Raw genomic sequence first — 18146 nt, forward strand, 5'->3', positions numbered from 1 at the left:
AGGTTAAATTGCTGAGCTGCTGAACTTGGTGACTGAAAGGTCGGTGGTTCGAATCAGGGGAGCAGGATGAGCTCCCGCTGTTGACACCAGCTTCTGCCAATCTAACAGTTCGAAAACATGCAAATGTGAGTAGATCAATAAGTACTGCTTCTACAGCAAGGTAATGGCACTCCATGCAGTCATGCTAGCACATGACTTTGGAGGTGTCTACGGACAACACCAGCTCTTTGGCTTAGAAATGGAGATGAGCACACACACACCCCCTCCCCCAGAGTTGGACACAACTAGACTTAATGTCAAGGGGAAACCTTTACCTTTACTATCCAAATCCTCTCATTTTAATTCACAAAGTAACTCTTCTAAGCTGTAGCAAGTTATCTATATCTTCAATTTGCTTTGCTGTTGTGCCTGACTTGTCATAGTCACTTTGCATTTGGAATGTCATCTTGTCATAGACATTATTTAACAGAGAAAACAGTCTCAGTAAGTAAATGGACTCTTCTTACTATCTGAACAGATAATATGCTACTTATTACAATAAAAAACAGCAATTTAGCCCTATGGTTTCATCTCAGAGAGTTTCTCAAAATCATCTGTCTATCAAACTGGGCAAGTCACTGGAGATCTGAGACTGGCTGTCCCATAATCAAGTTGGATTTGGGTGTGTGTCTGATTAAAGGCTTGTGGAGGGAGGATCGCAACCTCAGTAAAGAGAATTGAAGGTGTAACTCTTCTTCGTAAAATAAGCATCCATGTTGCATTTATCTCTCCCCAAAACCTCTGTAGCTACTAATTTGGGATGATAACTTAAAGTTAGAAAAATGACATGCAGGAAAAGAATCAACCTTTGGCTTTATGGCCCTGAATTACATATCCACAACTGTTTATTCATATTTTAAATTATGTTCCAGCTATATGTAAGAATGGAACATGTCCAAGGCATTTTACAATACATAAGAAAGGAGATATAATAACATAAGATCAGTGATTACAAAATAAAAACCCCTGCTGCCCAAATATTAAGAAACTAGGAAATACATAGGGAGAAAAATAGAGAAAATAGATTTTGTGAAGGAACCTAATGAATCCCAGATAGAAGCTCATTCCAGGTGTGTGGGAACACAACCAAAAGTCCCTCTCCTTTTTACTCATTAGCCTAATTATCTTTGTATTCATTTACTTAACTGGTGATGGGCATATCATGAGGGCTAATGTGAATGATCTCACGCTGTTGGAAGGTTATTGTAAGAAGCTGGGAGAGTCAGTGACAGATCTCCTGTATAATGTCAACTTTGCCCCCCTCCGCAAGGCAAAGAAAGACAATTTCACATGTGCATCACACACAAAACCTACAACACTGAGCCAAGAAGGCAGGTATTTGTTTCTGGTGCAGTGGGCAGTTAAATTCCTCATAAATAAAGGCAGAACTTTTAAAACTCAGTCTTCTCGAGGGGTGTTTTCTTTTTAAAAAGATGTTAGGTCAACCTTTTATCAAAAGAAGGAAAAGCAAAAAGCACTGGAAGGAAATGGCTATTTCAATCAAGTCACCTTCTCTTCTGGCAAGCTGGCTGGCAGATTTAGATCCTTGACATTTGGAAACTCTGGCAGCAATGTCCCAAGTTTGGATCGTGGTGAATATGCCACTGTCTGTTTGGTTACTTCTTTTTTTCCTGTTTCATTGACCCAGGCTGCTCCTTTCTTAGAATACATCACGTCATAATACTGGGAACTCTCTTTTACTGCAATGCCATAGTAATGGTATCTGAAATGTTGAAATATACATTGAAAAAACAAATGGGAAAGGATGTATTCTATCAGTACAAAACTGCTAAAAATTACCAGATTTTGCATCACTTTACATGTGAACACATGAGTGCAAATGAAGTAATATGACATGACATCCTTGAGCCAAGCAGCCATCAAATTTCAGTTCAGGTGCAGTGTATTAATCAGATGCCAGGTATGAGGTAGGGTGCTAAACAAGGTTGGATTCCAAATCCTTATCCCACTGATGTTCTTTAGGGTAAATAATAGGCTGGGCTGCCCTTGATCGCCTAGGTTCACCTTCAAAATTTTAGCGTACGTTGCAACTGAAACCTGGCCTTCCCCATGGCATGGCTTCCATGTCAGTAGTAACCACAACTATCAGGATTCCAAGGCTAAGATCCTGCATCACGCCAATAAAGTGAAGGCAGTCCCCAAGTTATGAACAAGATAGGTTCTGTACAGGTTTGTTTTTAAGTTGAATTTGTATGCAAGTTAGTGTTACTCCATAGTTAGATAGATTGATAGATAGCACTTTGGATAGCATAGAAAAAGGTTAACACCCCTGTGGTGTTTGTTTTGCTGTCTATGACCTTGTTTGAAGATTTCACCTCACCTTCCATCCCTATGGTAATTAGATTTTGAAAAAAATGGTTTGTTGTTGAAACAAGGATTGGTGATAAAGCTTGAGTGGAGACACCCTTTCCCCATGGTAACTCTTCCAGGAGTGATTTCTTCTCACTTCCTGTTGTCTCACCTCTGCTCTTAACTATGAGTCATTTGTAAGTCGGATGTTTGTGACTCAGGGACTGCCTGTATGTCTCTGCCAATGGATTTATGGAAGGTAGCTGAGGTGGCGCAAGATTTCCCATTTCTGGTGCATACTAACACCTGATGTGGAGGAGGTATTGGCTGCTATGATTCCATCTTCCAAATCATTATTTATCGGATTTGGGAGATGAAGCCACATAAGGCAATGCCAGATTTGTTAGAACAGTAGTTCTCAATCTGTGGGTCCCAGATGTTTTGGCCTTCTGCTCCCAGAAATCCTAACAGATGGTAAACGGACTGGAATTTCAGGGAGTTGAAGGCCAAAACACCTGGAAACTCACAGGTTGAGAATCACTGTGTTAGAAGGTATTTGCCTGCTAGGGAAGGAGAGCATGGGAGAGGAGCAACTGAGCCTTCTTTAGAAGTGGGAAGTTCTATAGCTTAAGAACAGCCACATGTCTACCAGACACTACCCTCAGCTCCAAGTCCTCAAGGCACCTGATTCCATCTATTGTGGGAGCTAAGCATGGTCATTTCTGGTTAATACTTGGATGGGGACTGCCAACCTATTCCAGGTTTTGTAGACCGTACTTAAGAGGAAGGAAGTGGCAAAACCATCATTAAGAGTTTATTGCCTAAGAAAACCCTCTGCAATTCATGGGGTCACCAGAAGTTGACAGACAACTTGAAGGCATATACATACACAAGCCCTAGCATCCCTTCCCAGATCAGTGGCCAAGTAGCCCAATTCATACTGCTTTTCTATACCTTGATTTCTATGTAAGGATTAGGGCAGGGGCTGAAAAAGTGTGTCCTTCCAAAAGTTATTAGATTGAAACTCCCAACATTCCTCACCATTGGCAATACAGCCAAAGGCTGCTGGAGTTACAGTCTAATATGTTCAAAGAGTTGCATATTGTTCATCTCTGCGTTGGAAGTACAAGAGCCTGTTTTCATTTGTAACTGGCCATGTTGTATCAACTGCCTTAGAAATTCTATTGATCCAAATGAATAAAAAACAGGGGGACAAAATTCTGTTTGCTGGACATACAAACAGTCAAAACTGTTTAGCGTCCTTCCTCCCTCCCCATCCCCACAGAAGCAATCTTCAGCAGTCATGTTACAAATAGAGCTGCAGGGAATATTCTATACCATACTTAGCCTTTTCGTGATTATGAAACACACATTATTGCTTACTTTGACTGGCCTCTGGTTCCAAGTCTTCTTGTTGTTAACTGTGGAAACTGTTGTCTTATTATCTGCAAATAATATCCAAATGTTAATGAGGGAATTGCTAGGGAATCATGGGAGCTGTCGTTTCATAAGGCATTAGCACTCATTGGCAGGAAAGACTAAAGAATTTATAAAACTACAAAAATCACATAATTCCATAGCATTGAGCCATGGTAGTCAAAGTGGTGCCAGACTGCATTATTTCTATATGCATTCAACCCCCTGCACTATTCAGATCCTGGGTTGACATCTCCAGTCCTGCAGATTACTTTGGAATTTGGGAAATAGCATCTCTTCCAAATATCTTTAACTAATACTATTTTTAAAAAGCCCTTTGGTAACACAGAGCAACATCTGACTTAAACAAACATAACAGTTTCTGTGAGCTATGCCCAGGATTGTTATCAAGCAATTTAAAACAGCAGTGGATAGTGAGATCCAGGCCACTGTGGATTAAGCCTGGTGAGAAAAAGAAGCCAATATTGCAATACAGATCTCACCAAATTGAAACAGAAGCCACCAAGATATTTTATTTAATTTCAGCTGAAAGTAATGCTACAGGATTGTCCTATCCTCTGCAGTGATATAATTGAACTAATGAAAATTTTAGAAATTCTCTCATTAATAGGGACAACTTAATCAATATTAAAACTTCATTGACTTTTGTTGGCATTTCAACATTGACATGGCTGCAGATTTAATTTATTAAGTTATTACGTAATTAAATAAGCCATTTCCCACTGTTTCTTTTAAAAATGCAGTTGGCTATAGGAATTTGGGGTTTTTTTTTCTCCCCTAGGATTTGAATAAGATTGTTTGGCTAATTCCATAGTTAAGAGATTTTAAAAGCACAACAGCCTGAAAGAGAGAGGAATCTTCTTTGTATCCTTCCTGTGTTCTACAACCAACACAACACAATGCACAATAAACACAGGGGCTCCTTATCTCTCCCATGAAACTGAATTTTTAAAGTCTTAACCCTCAAATCTTTGTTGGAAATCAACAAACTTTTTAAAAATGGGGACGACAATAAGGACATGTGAACAGAAAGGACAGTGAGAAGAGTCAAAACAAAAGAATGGTTTTGGGTGGGCTGGTCAGGAAATGGTGTTTCAAAAATGCATACAGCTGTTGCCTTCTTCCCCTAGCTCAAAACAGGTTTGTTTTAAAAAAGGCAAGATTTCCACAAGCCGTACTCTGATATATCCTGCATACTAGTATTTACACAATATGAAAAACATGTGGATTGTGTGCAAGTATTACTAAAAATGCTTGGGTTATACAGACTTTTCACAAAGGAAATGCTTGCTGAGTACCTATTCTAGGTCCTGCATTTTTTCATATTTAAACAAAATCTGAAAAGAGTAAAGCATTAGAAATATCCAGTATTGTGTCCATGTACCGAAAAAAATTAATTTGTCAGGATATCTCTTCATTCAATTCTAAATAAATGGCAAAATTACAAAACAGCACTGAGAAAAAAGAGGGCAAAAACCAAGTGGCTCAAAATGTAATTTTAATATGTGTCAAGTTTGAAAAAAAAACCCCACCCTAAATATAAGTAAAACCATGCAAATAAAACAACACACATATTCTTTATAAATCATTATTTTTAATTTCCCCACCAAAATTGTTTAGTTTGAGACACATTATGATGCAATGGATGCAATCCTTTGCATCCATTTATTTTTATCACTCTTTTTTCTGTCATAAATAATAAACTAATAATGAAGTTCTATGCACTGACTGATAGTCCAAGGTTTTGTGAAGTATTTTTGGGTTAGAGCTGTTATGCAAAACTAAACTGAACCTGATAATTTCACATAATACTATTTAGATCATAATTTCTATTTATCCTCTCCTTTTACTACTCTTGTTTTTCTTTTTTATAATAGGAAACCAATTTCCATCAGCACTCAAACCTTATCAAGAATGCTCTCTGCGTATGCATTGTGTTGTGTGCAGAATATTTCAGAAATGTGAATTCCAAAAGCCATTCTGGTTTAATTTCTGGCGCTAAGGAGGGTGGGTGGAATTAGCAAACAGAAAAACACTTTTGTGGAGCTGTGAAAGTTCAGGCTGGCTATTTGATAAATGAGCAGACAAGGCAAGCAGCCCTCTCCCTCTCCCTCTCTCTCTTTCTCTCTCTCTTTGTATGGATTCAATGAAGCCTACCTAAAGAACACCACATGCTGTTCCAGCTACTGATCTAACATTCCGCAACATCTCAGCCTTCCAAATTCTGTTTAATTACACATTAATCCCACCCCTCTCTCTTTCAGTTTGTGCAGACAAGGGATGGGGGCTTCCAAGGAGTATGGGGGGAAAGGGCATTTTCCAGGTTCAGTGAGGAGGGTGTTCTTGTTCGGAAAGTAGAGCTCCAGTCTTCCAAATAGGATATTTGCTCAACAGACCTAGGGCAAAATGAAATATCCTAGCTCGCTCACTGACTTTCAGAAGTCCAACAAACAAATAAGAAAGAACATTTCTTTGTACCCTCTCAAGTGTAGAACAAATCAAAACCATCAATTCAGCAATATCCTAGTTTTTTCCTAATCTGGGATCAAGGGATGTGATAGTATAATAAAGAACTTCAACCCACCATAAAATCTGTTTTAGCTTTAATTATTAGGATTGTTAGCGAAATTTGCCCTTGCATCAGGACTATATACCCCTGAAGACTTTCTACATGTTCATAAAGCTTGAACTTGGCGCTATTCTTGTGCTATCCACAAGCCAGTGTGAGTAAGCTTCCCCTCCAGTAGCACAACTTAGGCCCCATCTGCTTCATATGGGCACTGTAGACTCATATAATGCATCTTCGAACTGCATTAGATGGCCGTGTAGATGGGACCTTATAGACCAAGACAAGAAGAGGGAATGCTCCCGCAGCACACATACAGCACGTCTCCCTGAAGGCATTTCTAAATAAGAACAGCCATTATGGCTGTTCTTCAATGCCAGCAGCTCTATACATTCCTGTGAATGCACATATATGAGTATAACACTATTTCTGTTTGCATCTTTCCAGCCATGGAATGAGAAGGAGAGGAAAACGCATGACATCAGATCCTCTAATGGTCCTTGCACTCCATTGAGAGGGAGGAGGCAACTGTGATCCTGGACATCTCCCTTCTCTTCTCTCTCTCAGCACTTTGTAAGGGCTGTGAGAAAAGCTGCCCCAAATGAGAGGACAATTGCCAGGGTGCTATCTATAGAGTCCTGGAAATCAGTCATTTAGTGTCTATGTATGTCTTAAAGTTGCCTTTAGTATCAATGTGTGCCTTAAAGTAGAGTTTTTTAGGCTAGAATTATTCAGAGGAGGTTTTGCCATTTTTTTTGTCTGAAATATAGCCTATAGCACCTGGTAGTCATCAGCTAACTCCCATCCATGTACTAACTAACCCTACTTAGCTGCCAAGATCAAACAGAATCTGGTGTCTTTAGAATATTTAAGCCTCTACATATGTGTACTTGAGAATTATTTCAAATGGGGATTGCCATCTCTAGAGGCTTCCAAACAAGGCAATTCACTTTGCGAATTTGAAGGAGTCAAGAGCTGTGCACTGCCTTCTTCTTCTGAAAGTAGCTAGCCTGGAAGCAAGGGATCATGAGAAGGAAATGTAAGAGAGAAATCAATTTTGCCTCTTTCTAGCTTAACTGGCAATGTCTTATTGTGTTCCTTCAAAGCCCTAAGATGAACCTATTATTGGATTTTCGTGGTAAGATTGATTCAGAAGAGGTTCCAAGTTCCAGCCTCCAACATCTCGAATAGGGAGACCACCCAAAGAGAGAATTGCATCAAAGATCTTTGTGTGTGGCCAAGAACAAGTAAAGGCAAGGGGTCCTTCCTAACTCCTGGTCCCAAACTGTGAAAGATATTAGGGTCAGAACATGTATTTTGAAATTAACCTAGACTTATACAGGATACTGAAGCAGGTAATAAAGAAAAAGCACCATGTTATCACATCTCCCAGTGTTTTGCTTTTGCAGTTTTCATACTGTATTAAAGGACAGCCCTGATTTGCAACATCTGAAAGTTATCCAGTGACTCAAATGTGTTGGATTTGTTCACTGACAAACAAATACGTCTCTTCAAGGGTTTTTAGACTGTGTTTACATTTCACAAAAAGAACACAAATTTGAATATGAAAGCAAACAAAAGTTATCATTTTTATATACAGAAGATAGGCCAGATATTAACACTGATGTCTTCCTCTTGCAACGTCCTCTTGACTATGGCTGGTATGGCTGTCTCAAGCAACTTAAGGATTTGAAAGTTATTTCAACCACACTTAATTCTGACAATACAGTGGTCTTTAAAGCTGGTGATAAGGTGGTTTCTGAAAGGATTTCCAATCAGCAGTCTAAATACAATATTTTGCATTAGTTGTAGTTTATGGCATGTCATCAAGGGCAGCCCTCACAGAACACATTATAGTAGTGTTGTTGTTGTTTTTGTTTGTTTATAATCCAGAGGTTACCACAGCATGGGCTACTGGGTCTGTTTTATCTGTCTGGGAAAGGCCACAGATGCCAGATTCATTGAAGCTCTGCCCAAAGCACTCAAGGCCATGGAGTCCACCCAAGTCTCCTATGACAAAGGTGGATCCAAGAGGCTACATGGACCCAGGCTATGCACCTGCTTCTTTAAGTCAGGTAGCCAACCCAGTTTCCAGACACAAAAGTAATTTCCTTAAGCCTTGGTAGGATAGATAGATTCCAGCTTTCTAGGCCTAGAGTTTTCCTCACTAGAATTTAAAGATTCATCATTTGGAGCCAAGAACAAAATAACGGCTTGAGGCGGATGTGCTTCTAGTAGAATTAAGGAAGAGCGTCCCTCTGAGTGCATGACCTGAGCCACAAATTTGGTTTCAGAATCCAAACTGAAATGACAGCCATTCCATACAAAACTTTCTCCATGATTTCTGAGCCCTATTTCTTTATTTCAGCAGCCAAATTTGGAGGTGGCTTTGGGGTACAAGCCCTCCTGTTGTTAACATTCTTATGTTAACATTCTTATTTTTAACCACAAATTTTGGCAGGAAATAGGATGAGTAGACCTATGGGGAACGGAAAGGATTTTTAAAAAGAGAACTGTAAGGAAAGGAGAAATAAGTTTCTACTATAGCTTGTTTTGAAATATTTGTGGCTATGGGAATATGTATTTTATATACTAAACTAAGATTGTTGAAGGAATATACGGCTGTATGCCCTAGTACAGACTAACTATTAAATACTTTGGATTTGTTGTCTGATAATACCAGAAGCATGGTCATGTGAAAGTATGATACCCTGTTTTAATAGTAAATGTAGTAGTATTTGATATTTGACTAATTTTATTGCTGGTATATAAATAGAATATTAGGAATAGAATGTAATACAAATTTCAAAAAGGCAATAAAAAGACAAATGTAAGTAGAAGAAAGGACCAATTCAAGTAATCTCTATAGTATTATATCAACGCCATAATTAATATAATCACCAGCTGCTTGACAAATCCAATCAGGTAGTGTTTAATTTAAATCTCATGCGCTCAAAATACTTCCTGACACTGGTGCCAATAATCACCGAATTAATTCAAGACATTGCCTCCCAAATACAAATTTCAAAGTAAGTCTTTCTGAGCAGAGTGTGCTGAAGATTTTGTAAACGGAGGTCCAAAATTCGCTTTCCTATAGTTTGACTCTGGCCCCTTCTACACTGCTATATAATCCAGATTATCAAAGCAGATAATACACATTATCTGCTTTGAACTGCATTATATGTCTACACTGCCATATAATCCAGTTCAAAGAGGCCAATCTGGATTTTATTTGGCAATGTAGAAGGGTTTCTGTCTACTATAGCCTTCTACAACTATGCGCCCTTCAAATGAGCTGGATTCAATCACCTATATTTATAGGGAAATTCAACCCCTTTAACAAACACATCTGGAGGTCAGTGAATTGGATGGATGTTAATTATGGGATAGTATGTTTTATATTATTGACATTCCAATCTTAAAAACTGTATGAGTGAAATTTTTGTAGGAAAACATAGTACTCACCTTTCCAAAGCTAGCAGCATTGACAGGCTGAGTGTCATTTTTCTCACAGAAGTCCAAGTAGTGCATATAGAGGGCACTTCGAGGGATGCAAACTCCTTCTGCAATCTCGTAGTTCTCCTCCAGCCTTCAAAATAATGATCAGACAAAGGAACTACAAATATGTTGGTGACTCTGTGTTACAACATCTGTATCTGCAGGGGGCCATTATGTTAGACTGTTCTTTGTTTTATTCTTTAAAATAGGTTTTTAGGTCTGTTCCTGGGGTGTTGATTCAGAAAATTGCATTGGATATCATGGTTTTCTCTGGGCAAGCAGATAGTGACTGGCAGATGGCATATGTTCTGCATCTCATAAACTAGAGCTGATAGGGAAAAATAGTCCATTTTTGGAATCAGCAGGTCAAATATATCCCAAAACAAGTCTAACATTTGAGGCACCAAATTGTGTGTTGGTCAGTGTGCAACAACTTACAGTTAAATCCATCTGGTCACTTGAACTAAAGTAGACCAATTGAATCAATATATTAAAAAAACACATCGATACAATGTGTTTCCTCAAATTAGAACTAACAGCTATGTTTTTAACAGTCACAATGTTATTTCTGTTTAAAAATATAAGATGATTTAATTTAGATGGAAAATAATAACCCCTTTATCATTGAAAGATATACATACAACACTTTACAATAAGACTTCTGGTAAACTGTCTTATATCCCTTTGAGATTGACATGGTAATTGTAATATCGTACTTTTGGGGAAATTGAAGCTTTCAATTTGATTTTCTATTAATGGCGGGTTGGCCTTGATAAATGAGGAGGCACAATATCACATGGTTTAATAGTTACTATGTCCTACTGCCTCCTGCTAAGCCAGTGGTTTTCAACCTGGGGTCCACAAATGTTTTTTCGCCTTCAACTCCCAGAAATCCTAACAACTGGTAAACTGGCTGGGATTTCTGGAATTTGTAGGCCAAAAACATCTGGGGACCTTAGGTTGAGAACTACTGGGCTAAACCAACATGAAGGAAAACAAGAGGACATAGTTCATTTGAGGTTTGAGCTAACATAGCTGTCTATTAACATAGTTAATTTGAAGCTTGTAGTATTCACAAGCTTTTTGAAAATGTAACTCAAATTAATAATGTTAGTCACTTCAGATAATTTGGAACACAGAACAGTTACTTTTTAAATGATAACTAAAATGGCAACTAGCACTGGAACAAATATTGACCAACCAGATTTACAGTAGTTCAGGCTATAATTGCAACTAATTAGTCGATAAATGCAACTTTCCAAGTTCTGATGTTCAATCCTAATAGTAGCAATAGTTTTTTCGCAAATAGCTCTTTACAGTATTGTTGACTTGCAACTTGAAATGGGTACATAGATAAATCCATTCCTATACTTAATATTATTGTAGCAAATCTGGTTTTGAAAAATACACATCTCTCTAAATATTAGCCCATATTCAGCAAGCCATTTGAAAAATAAATTCAATTTTTTCTGGCTACCTTGTTCTGGAATTCTTTCCCCCTCCTTATCATTAAAATTATGATGGCAATTTGTTCCTGCAAACTATTTTAATAAGATATTTGAAGGGATGAATAGACTCTGCTTGTAAGGGCAAGATCTATTCTTTCTTTCTTTCTAGGAGAATATCATCACTGCATCTTTCCTTAAATTCATGGACCACAACAAAACCTCTTTTCAAAGCTCAGAATTCACTCGTATGCTCTAGCTGCTAATTGGCATGTCAGTTTCTCTGACCAAGGCAGGATAGAAAGAAAGGCAGTTAATTATTTCTCTTCATCATATCTGATGAATTTTTCCCTTCTTTTCCCCTCTTTTTCACAGACAGTCATTAGTCTGACACTGAACAATGTTCCATTATACCTGAACTTTTCTTTAATGATCAGAAACCTAACATCTTTTTTCTACTGTTGTAAAAAAAGAGATAACTTAGTCATATTTTGAATTCAGCTTCAGCCTTTTGCAGATAATGAACTCAGACTACTACCACAACTATGTATTTTAAAGCAATATCAACACTCAGCACTCTACTTAAAGATACTTACAGAACATCAAATAATATTATAAAACTAAAAAATGTTTAACAATAATTCAATTACAGTTGTCCATTTTCTATTCATAGATATCCACTGGCAGAACCTGTGAATCCCACCAAGACTAACATAGTGCTCTAGACAGCTAGGCCACCCCAATCAATTTTACTGGCTGAGGCAAAAGACAACATGGTATTTGCTCTCCTATTTCACATATAGAAAATATGTTAGAGCTAAGGATGCCAACTAGGAGGGCTGCCATTAAGTTTCTGGTGGTAACCACACTGGAACTGAGCAAAATAAATAGCTTGACACTTAATAGACTACAGTACAGAGCCAGAGTAATATAGTGATTTAAGTGTTGGACTGGTACTCTAGGAGACCTTGATTCAAATCCTTCCTCAGCCATTAAAATCAAAGGGGTGATGTTAGGCACGTCACATTCTCTCAGCCTAAGAAGAAAGCAGTGACAAATGCCTTCTGAACAAATGTTGCAGAGGAATCCCCATTATACTATAAGTTATAGCTAACTTAATGGCACAACTATAATAATAATACATGACTAGAATACATTTATGTTTGACTTGAGCTGCAATCAATGCATGCTTGACCCAATAAAAGGCATATATGTGTGTATGTATATGAACACACACACACACACTTAAGTGTGTCCATAGCTTTTTATATATACACTTCACTGCAGTTCACCTTTAACCAACTTTTTATTGAACAGCAATGTGATTGTATACATTGACAATGAGATTTCTACAGCCCTCTAGATGTTGTTAGAGTTGTGAATCACTTATTTTATGCTTCCTTACACTTTGCAGTTGTCTGATCCTATGCAGTGGCAGCTTCAGTGAATCCATTCCAGATTTTACCCCAATCTATAAAGGAGCTATCCAAGGTACTGAACCTGTCTGAGGGTCATATTTCAGCACCTTGGATAGCCCCATAAGAAATCACAGAGCAGATTTACCTTCCCACTGACAAAGAAGCCACTAGCCTCCCCTGTTTCTCCATGTGTGACGCAGCTGAGCACACATCAGATATTCAAATCTGGGAGAAAACCTTCTCCTTCTGAAACAAAGTAAATCCTTATATCTCCTTTGATGTCAGATTTCTTCATCACGTTGATTAGTATGTAGACAAGACTTATAAAAACATACTAAAACAATAGATCTTGCAGAGAGACAAGCTCAATTCTCTTTCTCTTAATGGATAATTGGAAAATGTTAAAAGAGCCATGCATTATAGTTTGAATGCTTCCAAATAAATAATTCAAACTTCTCAGCGTACTTCATCTCTCAAATATTCAAGTGCAGAGGAACCAGTTTACCTAAGCATGATATTCTAATTTTTCTATAGACTGAGATAGATCCAGGAATCTTGGAATAAGGGAGAATATTAAGTTATTTTGTAGAAAAGACAAAAACATACTTGTGTGTGATAGATGTGTATGTCTGTATGAAGGAAAAATGCCATGAAGCTCAGGCAGTGGTTAGGAGAGTAGTCTGTCTGATTTAATATGGTTTTTTGCTCTCAGACATCTGGCATGCAATGGCAAATAATGGCTGCATTCCAGGAGTGCAGGGTATACCAGGGGCTTAGGGATTTACTAACCTCCATGCTTGAGGATGCTGGAAATGTGTTTGAAAAGAGGCTGCTGCTGCTGCCAGTATTTGCTTGTTTTCTTCTGGGAGCAGAGCTCTGTGATCCAATTAGTGATGACTTCTTGGCTAACAATCTATCTGCAGAGTCCCTCAAACTGCAGAAAAGACTGAGCAGACCAACTTCTCCTGACTAAGTGTGAAATAATTTAAGTGGTGCATAGTTTGAGTGAGCAAAATAAATTATAATTAATAAATGCAAATTGTTTCTAACCCTTGTGAAACGACAGCAACAAGTTGCACAGGTTGAGACTGGGGACCATGTAAAACTGATCAAAGATTAAAATCTTCACTACAGTCTCTGATGAAGTTAGGTGATATAATTCATATAAATGAATTTGAGTGTGAATAAGTACATAAAACATCTTTGCCCACATGATTTCTGCTGGTTTCTCTAGCCAAATAGCAGGGAACTATATTGGCCCCAAAGTGAGATTAGAAAGTTACTTTTAAAAAACAACATGTTGAAATAATAATATGTAGCTTTTTACATTGGTGTTGCGACTCTCAACTGTTTTCTGTTATTTTTGAGAGAGAGAAATAGCTTTAGGATTTATAAAAGAATAGCATACAACTTGAAGAATCCCTATCTAAGTATTAAAAAGTCCTCTACATGTAACTATGGACAACACTGGCTCTTCTGCTTAGAAATTAAGATGAGCACCAGACCCCAGAGTCGGACACGATTAGACTTAATGTCAGGGGAAAACCTTTACCTACTCATTCCATGAATCAAATCTATCCTTACTTCTTATGTTGCTTTTGTGAATGTAAAATTATTATGTTCTTCTTACCTATGTAGCACTTGGATACAGATAACTATGTTGCTTATCATTATTTCAAAGCTTTGGTCCAAGGAAATTGTCCAGTTTCTGAAATGTCAGCATAACCATGAGGACAAGGAAACGCCTTTTGGATAAAACATTCACAGAAATCAAATAATATACTCTGGGGAACACATTCAAGATGTTTCTTTGTTCCGTGATATAATTAACACACAGGCGCAATCAGAACTTGGAAAAGTTACTTTTTGGGCTACAGCTCTGAGAATCCCCAATCAGTGTGGATGACAGTTATTAAAAGACCCTGGTGATCTAGAACACTACATGTATTCCATGTATTTGCTAGAGGATTGTTTCACTGTTTTCTTTCATCTGTCTCTGTTTCATTCTCCCCCTTTTTTCTTTGAAAAAATGAGTCTTACCATTGTAGAGTAGCTGGAGTGGAATGTGGTTTGGATGCCCTGTTATTCTCTTTCTCCTCATCTGTTGAAAAAAAAATAACATAAAGAAAATATATTTTCAGCACAATTGGTAAAATGGTTTAAAAGAGCATGAAGGAATGCCAGTGTTAGGGATAATCTCAAATTTCTGTTTACAAAACTTGGGTTCTGCTAGACTGCCAATAAACTATGACCCACTGGTATGTCTTCATCTCCGTCTCCATGGCATCTCCACCATTGCTTCCTTCCAACCCAGCCTGATTTTCCTTTTATATAACTGTAATTCCATCATATCAAGTCCTTCAGTGACTCATAAACAACCCAGCTAGAAATATTCAACTATCTCACCCTTAGGATTAACATCTGACACCTCTAGTTAAAAAGATCCATTGTCAAGTGTTGGGAAACCCTTTGCCCCAAATCCTGTAAATTTATTGCCAGTCAGTGAAGATGGTATTAGGTTAGGCTCAGATCCCTGGGTTTCCACCATCCCAACTCACCAGAGCCAATGATAATGGATTGTGAGAGGCATTGTACAAAGTGTCTGGAGGGCCAAATATTATCCTTTCCTGGACTTGATATGTTACTACTCCTCAGGTTCCAGAATTGGTCAAAAGGTTAAGGATGAAGCGACTCTTCCCAAAGGATAGTGACGTAATGATTAATGCTGATTTAACTATTTTTCTCAGGCCTAACAAGATACAGAATGTAGTTGATGGAATAACTATCCACACTAGGCTTGTGCATTTCGGCTGAACCTCAATCAGTTTCTGTTGGCCAAATTTTGGGAGACCCACAGATCTGTTTTCGTGCGCCTCCTGAAAATGGGTGTGTTGCCCACAGCCAAAAGACCCAAAAAGATTGGTGGGCATGGAGAACTTACAAGGCTCCCCTTTCCATTCCTGGGATCCTTTTCTTTCTTCCTTTCAAGGGTGTCTGGGTTTGAGAACAGGGTTAAGGAAGCACCCCTCCTGGGACCCTTCCCTATCCACATTTCAAGGGAGTCTGGGTTTGAAGAACTGGATTAAGGAAGCATTCTTCCTGGGACCCTTTCCTTAGACACAGCTTGCGTAAGACACATCATTGTGTTCTTCTATTCTGATTGGCCCAACAGTCAGGGCTCACAGGGAAACCCCATGTGAACAGCATGCGGCAGCCAAATGGGGGAAGAGGAGCCATGATCAGCTGCCATGTGGTCCTATAATGGACAAAAAACATGACGGCTGAGCCCTTACCGTTACAGCCATTAGGTCAAGCTGAACAAGGCGGATTGGCCAAAGGGAACAGACCACTCTGAATCTATGCGCAAACCTAATCCCCACCCTTTCCTTGTTGTATAGTGAGACATACAGTCTACAGGTAAAATTGTGTTGTTACCTGGTTCTGATTTATGCATCTGGACCCCTTCCCTTGATGATTTCTCTTTTCCATTCCCAGCCATTGAGAAGAGAAGGGACGTTTTAACTGTCTGGGGCTTTGCCATTAGTGCATATTAAACTGTCACTATCTGACTAAAAAACCTGTATAGCAATCAGCACCTTCAAACTGGATAGACAAGTTAAGGCTATTGAGAGCTAATGATATCACAAAGGAGAGCAAGCTGACATCAGCTTAACAAGCATAAGGTAAATTGTGTCACAGAAGTCTTGACATCATCTGGGCTAATCTGTAGGTTGTATCGAATGCCATAGACAACCTCTGTGACTTGACAACAGGCAAGCAAAGCAAAAGAATTGGTTGCAAGAAGAATTCTCAACTGATTTCAGATGAACTATCATTCAAACTGAGCAATCCAGATTTGTTCACCTGATTGTGCCAGAATTACTAAAACATGGTCAGCAGAAAATATTATGGAGTGAGATCATCTTAGAAAGCTAAATGCATCCTACAAAAAAACAGAGAGATGCAGTAGTATGGGATTTTATGGGAATTGTAGTCCCCAAGCAATCAAGAAATAACAAATGTATGCTTACAATGGATTTTTCAGATTGATACTTCCCCTCTGTATTAAAATTGGAAATAATTTTAACGGAGCTAAAAGAAGTTGTTATCAGTGCTGTTATTCATCTTTGCAAATCTCACACATAATGCTCAAAGACCTTTGTTCCTGTTAAAAAACAACTTTGATAAAATGTATGCTGGATCACATGGCACATCTGTCTACTTTGGGGGGGGGGCAGCATGTTGTCTATAGGCATCATGCAGCCCACCAGGGCTCTCAATGTGCCCCCAGGTTGCCCAGATCCACTTCTGTTTCCCCAACTCCACCCACACACATCCATGACGTCTTACCAATGTCTGTAGGTCTGACATAAAACTGTTCTTTGAGCAGCTGGTATACAACTTTAACCCAGTTATCCTGAAAAAGTGCATGAGATGTAGGTTGTTGGCTATATAGTCAAACACTGTTTAATACTGTTTCTTTAAGTGTTTTTTTGAAACAGAAGTCTATGATCCTCCATGGTAAATTGTGTGTACTTACTTTCATCGTTAGATACATTCCCAAGAGATGTGTGACTGGAGTAACGTTTGTTCTCACTTTCACTGAGGCATCTTTCAATCCAACTCTCTGAAAACAAAACATTTTTTGAAATGTAAGCATATTATTTTCATTAATGAGAACTTTCATCACATATCTGTAGTACATGTAACTCAAGTTCAATTTATATATTTGCCCCTTTTTAAGGCAAGTTGCTATTTCTTAACCTCAGTTCATCCCCACAATTTGGGAGTAATTTTGGTCTGCATCACAAAATCAGCCACAATGGAGATAGGACTTAATAGAAGACAATACAAACATGCAAAAGTATGTTCCTGCCTAGTCTGTTCACACGAACATTACTAGCCAAGCCTGTTCTAAAATATTATCTCAGGATTATTAAATATAGGTACCCAACACATACTGCTGCAGTCTTGTGACAGACATATTATCACATATACAGACCACAGAGGTATTAGTAGGGCTAGCCAAAACATTTTTTGTTTGAAGCCTGCAACTCCAGAGCCAGCCACATTATTCTGACATTCAAAACTGTAGAAGTATCCCCTTGATAATGGCAAAAGAAGCCAACTAAACATTTGCTTAACTTTCATGCCACACAAATCATCTCCCCAAGATTGCTGTTGCAGTCTATCTAATGATAAGGCTGGTCCTGTGAATGACTGAAGCACCTGAAAATTGACCTTTATTTGGTACACATATATGGACCATAACTATGTTTAGATATTCCTCTAGCACACATATGTTAAATTGAAGGCCTGAGAGCCAAATCTGGCCATCAATGCCATTTCATTGGGCCCTCCAGGTGTTGGACTTCAACTCCATGACTGGCACTTATGGGAATTGTGATACAGTAACATATAGAAGGTTGTAGT

General features: G+C 38.4%; 1 protein-coding gene across 5 annotated transcripts in view; it reads right to left on the reverse strand.

Moving 5' to 3' along the window:
- rfx4 (regulatory factor X4) overlaps nt 1–18146 on the reverse strand; it is an 85879-nt gene that overhangs the window by 34095 nt on the left and 33638 nt on the right. For 4 of the 5 annotated variants that reach the window (XM_062983037.1, XM_062983035.1, XM_062983034.1 and 1 more), the window contains exons 2-6: nt 17254–17340; nt 14754–14814; nt 9818–9941; nt 3733–3794; nt 1549–1762 (exon numbers count right to left, since the gene is read on the reverse strand). In XM_062983037.1, coding sequence (XP_062839107.1) covers nt 1549–1762; nt 3733–3794; nt 9818–9941; nt 14754–14814; nt 17254–17340 — 548 coding nt within the window. Of the gene's footprint in view, nt 1–1548; nt 1763–3732; nt 3795–9817; nt 9942–14753; nt 14815–16148; nt 16312–17253; nt 17341–18146 lie in introns of those variants that run through there. The other variant, XM_062983036.1, reaches the window with a different exon arrangement.

This window comes from Anolis carolinensis, chromosome 5 (assembly GCF_035594765.1).
Source record: "Anolis carolinensis isolate JA03-04 chromosome 5, rAnoCar3.1.pri, whole genome shotgun sequence".
NCBI lineage: Eukaryota > Metazoa > Chordata > Lepidosauria > Squamata > Dactyloidae > Anolis > Anolis carolinensis.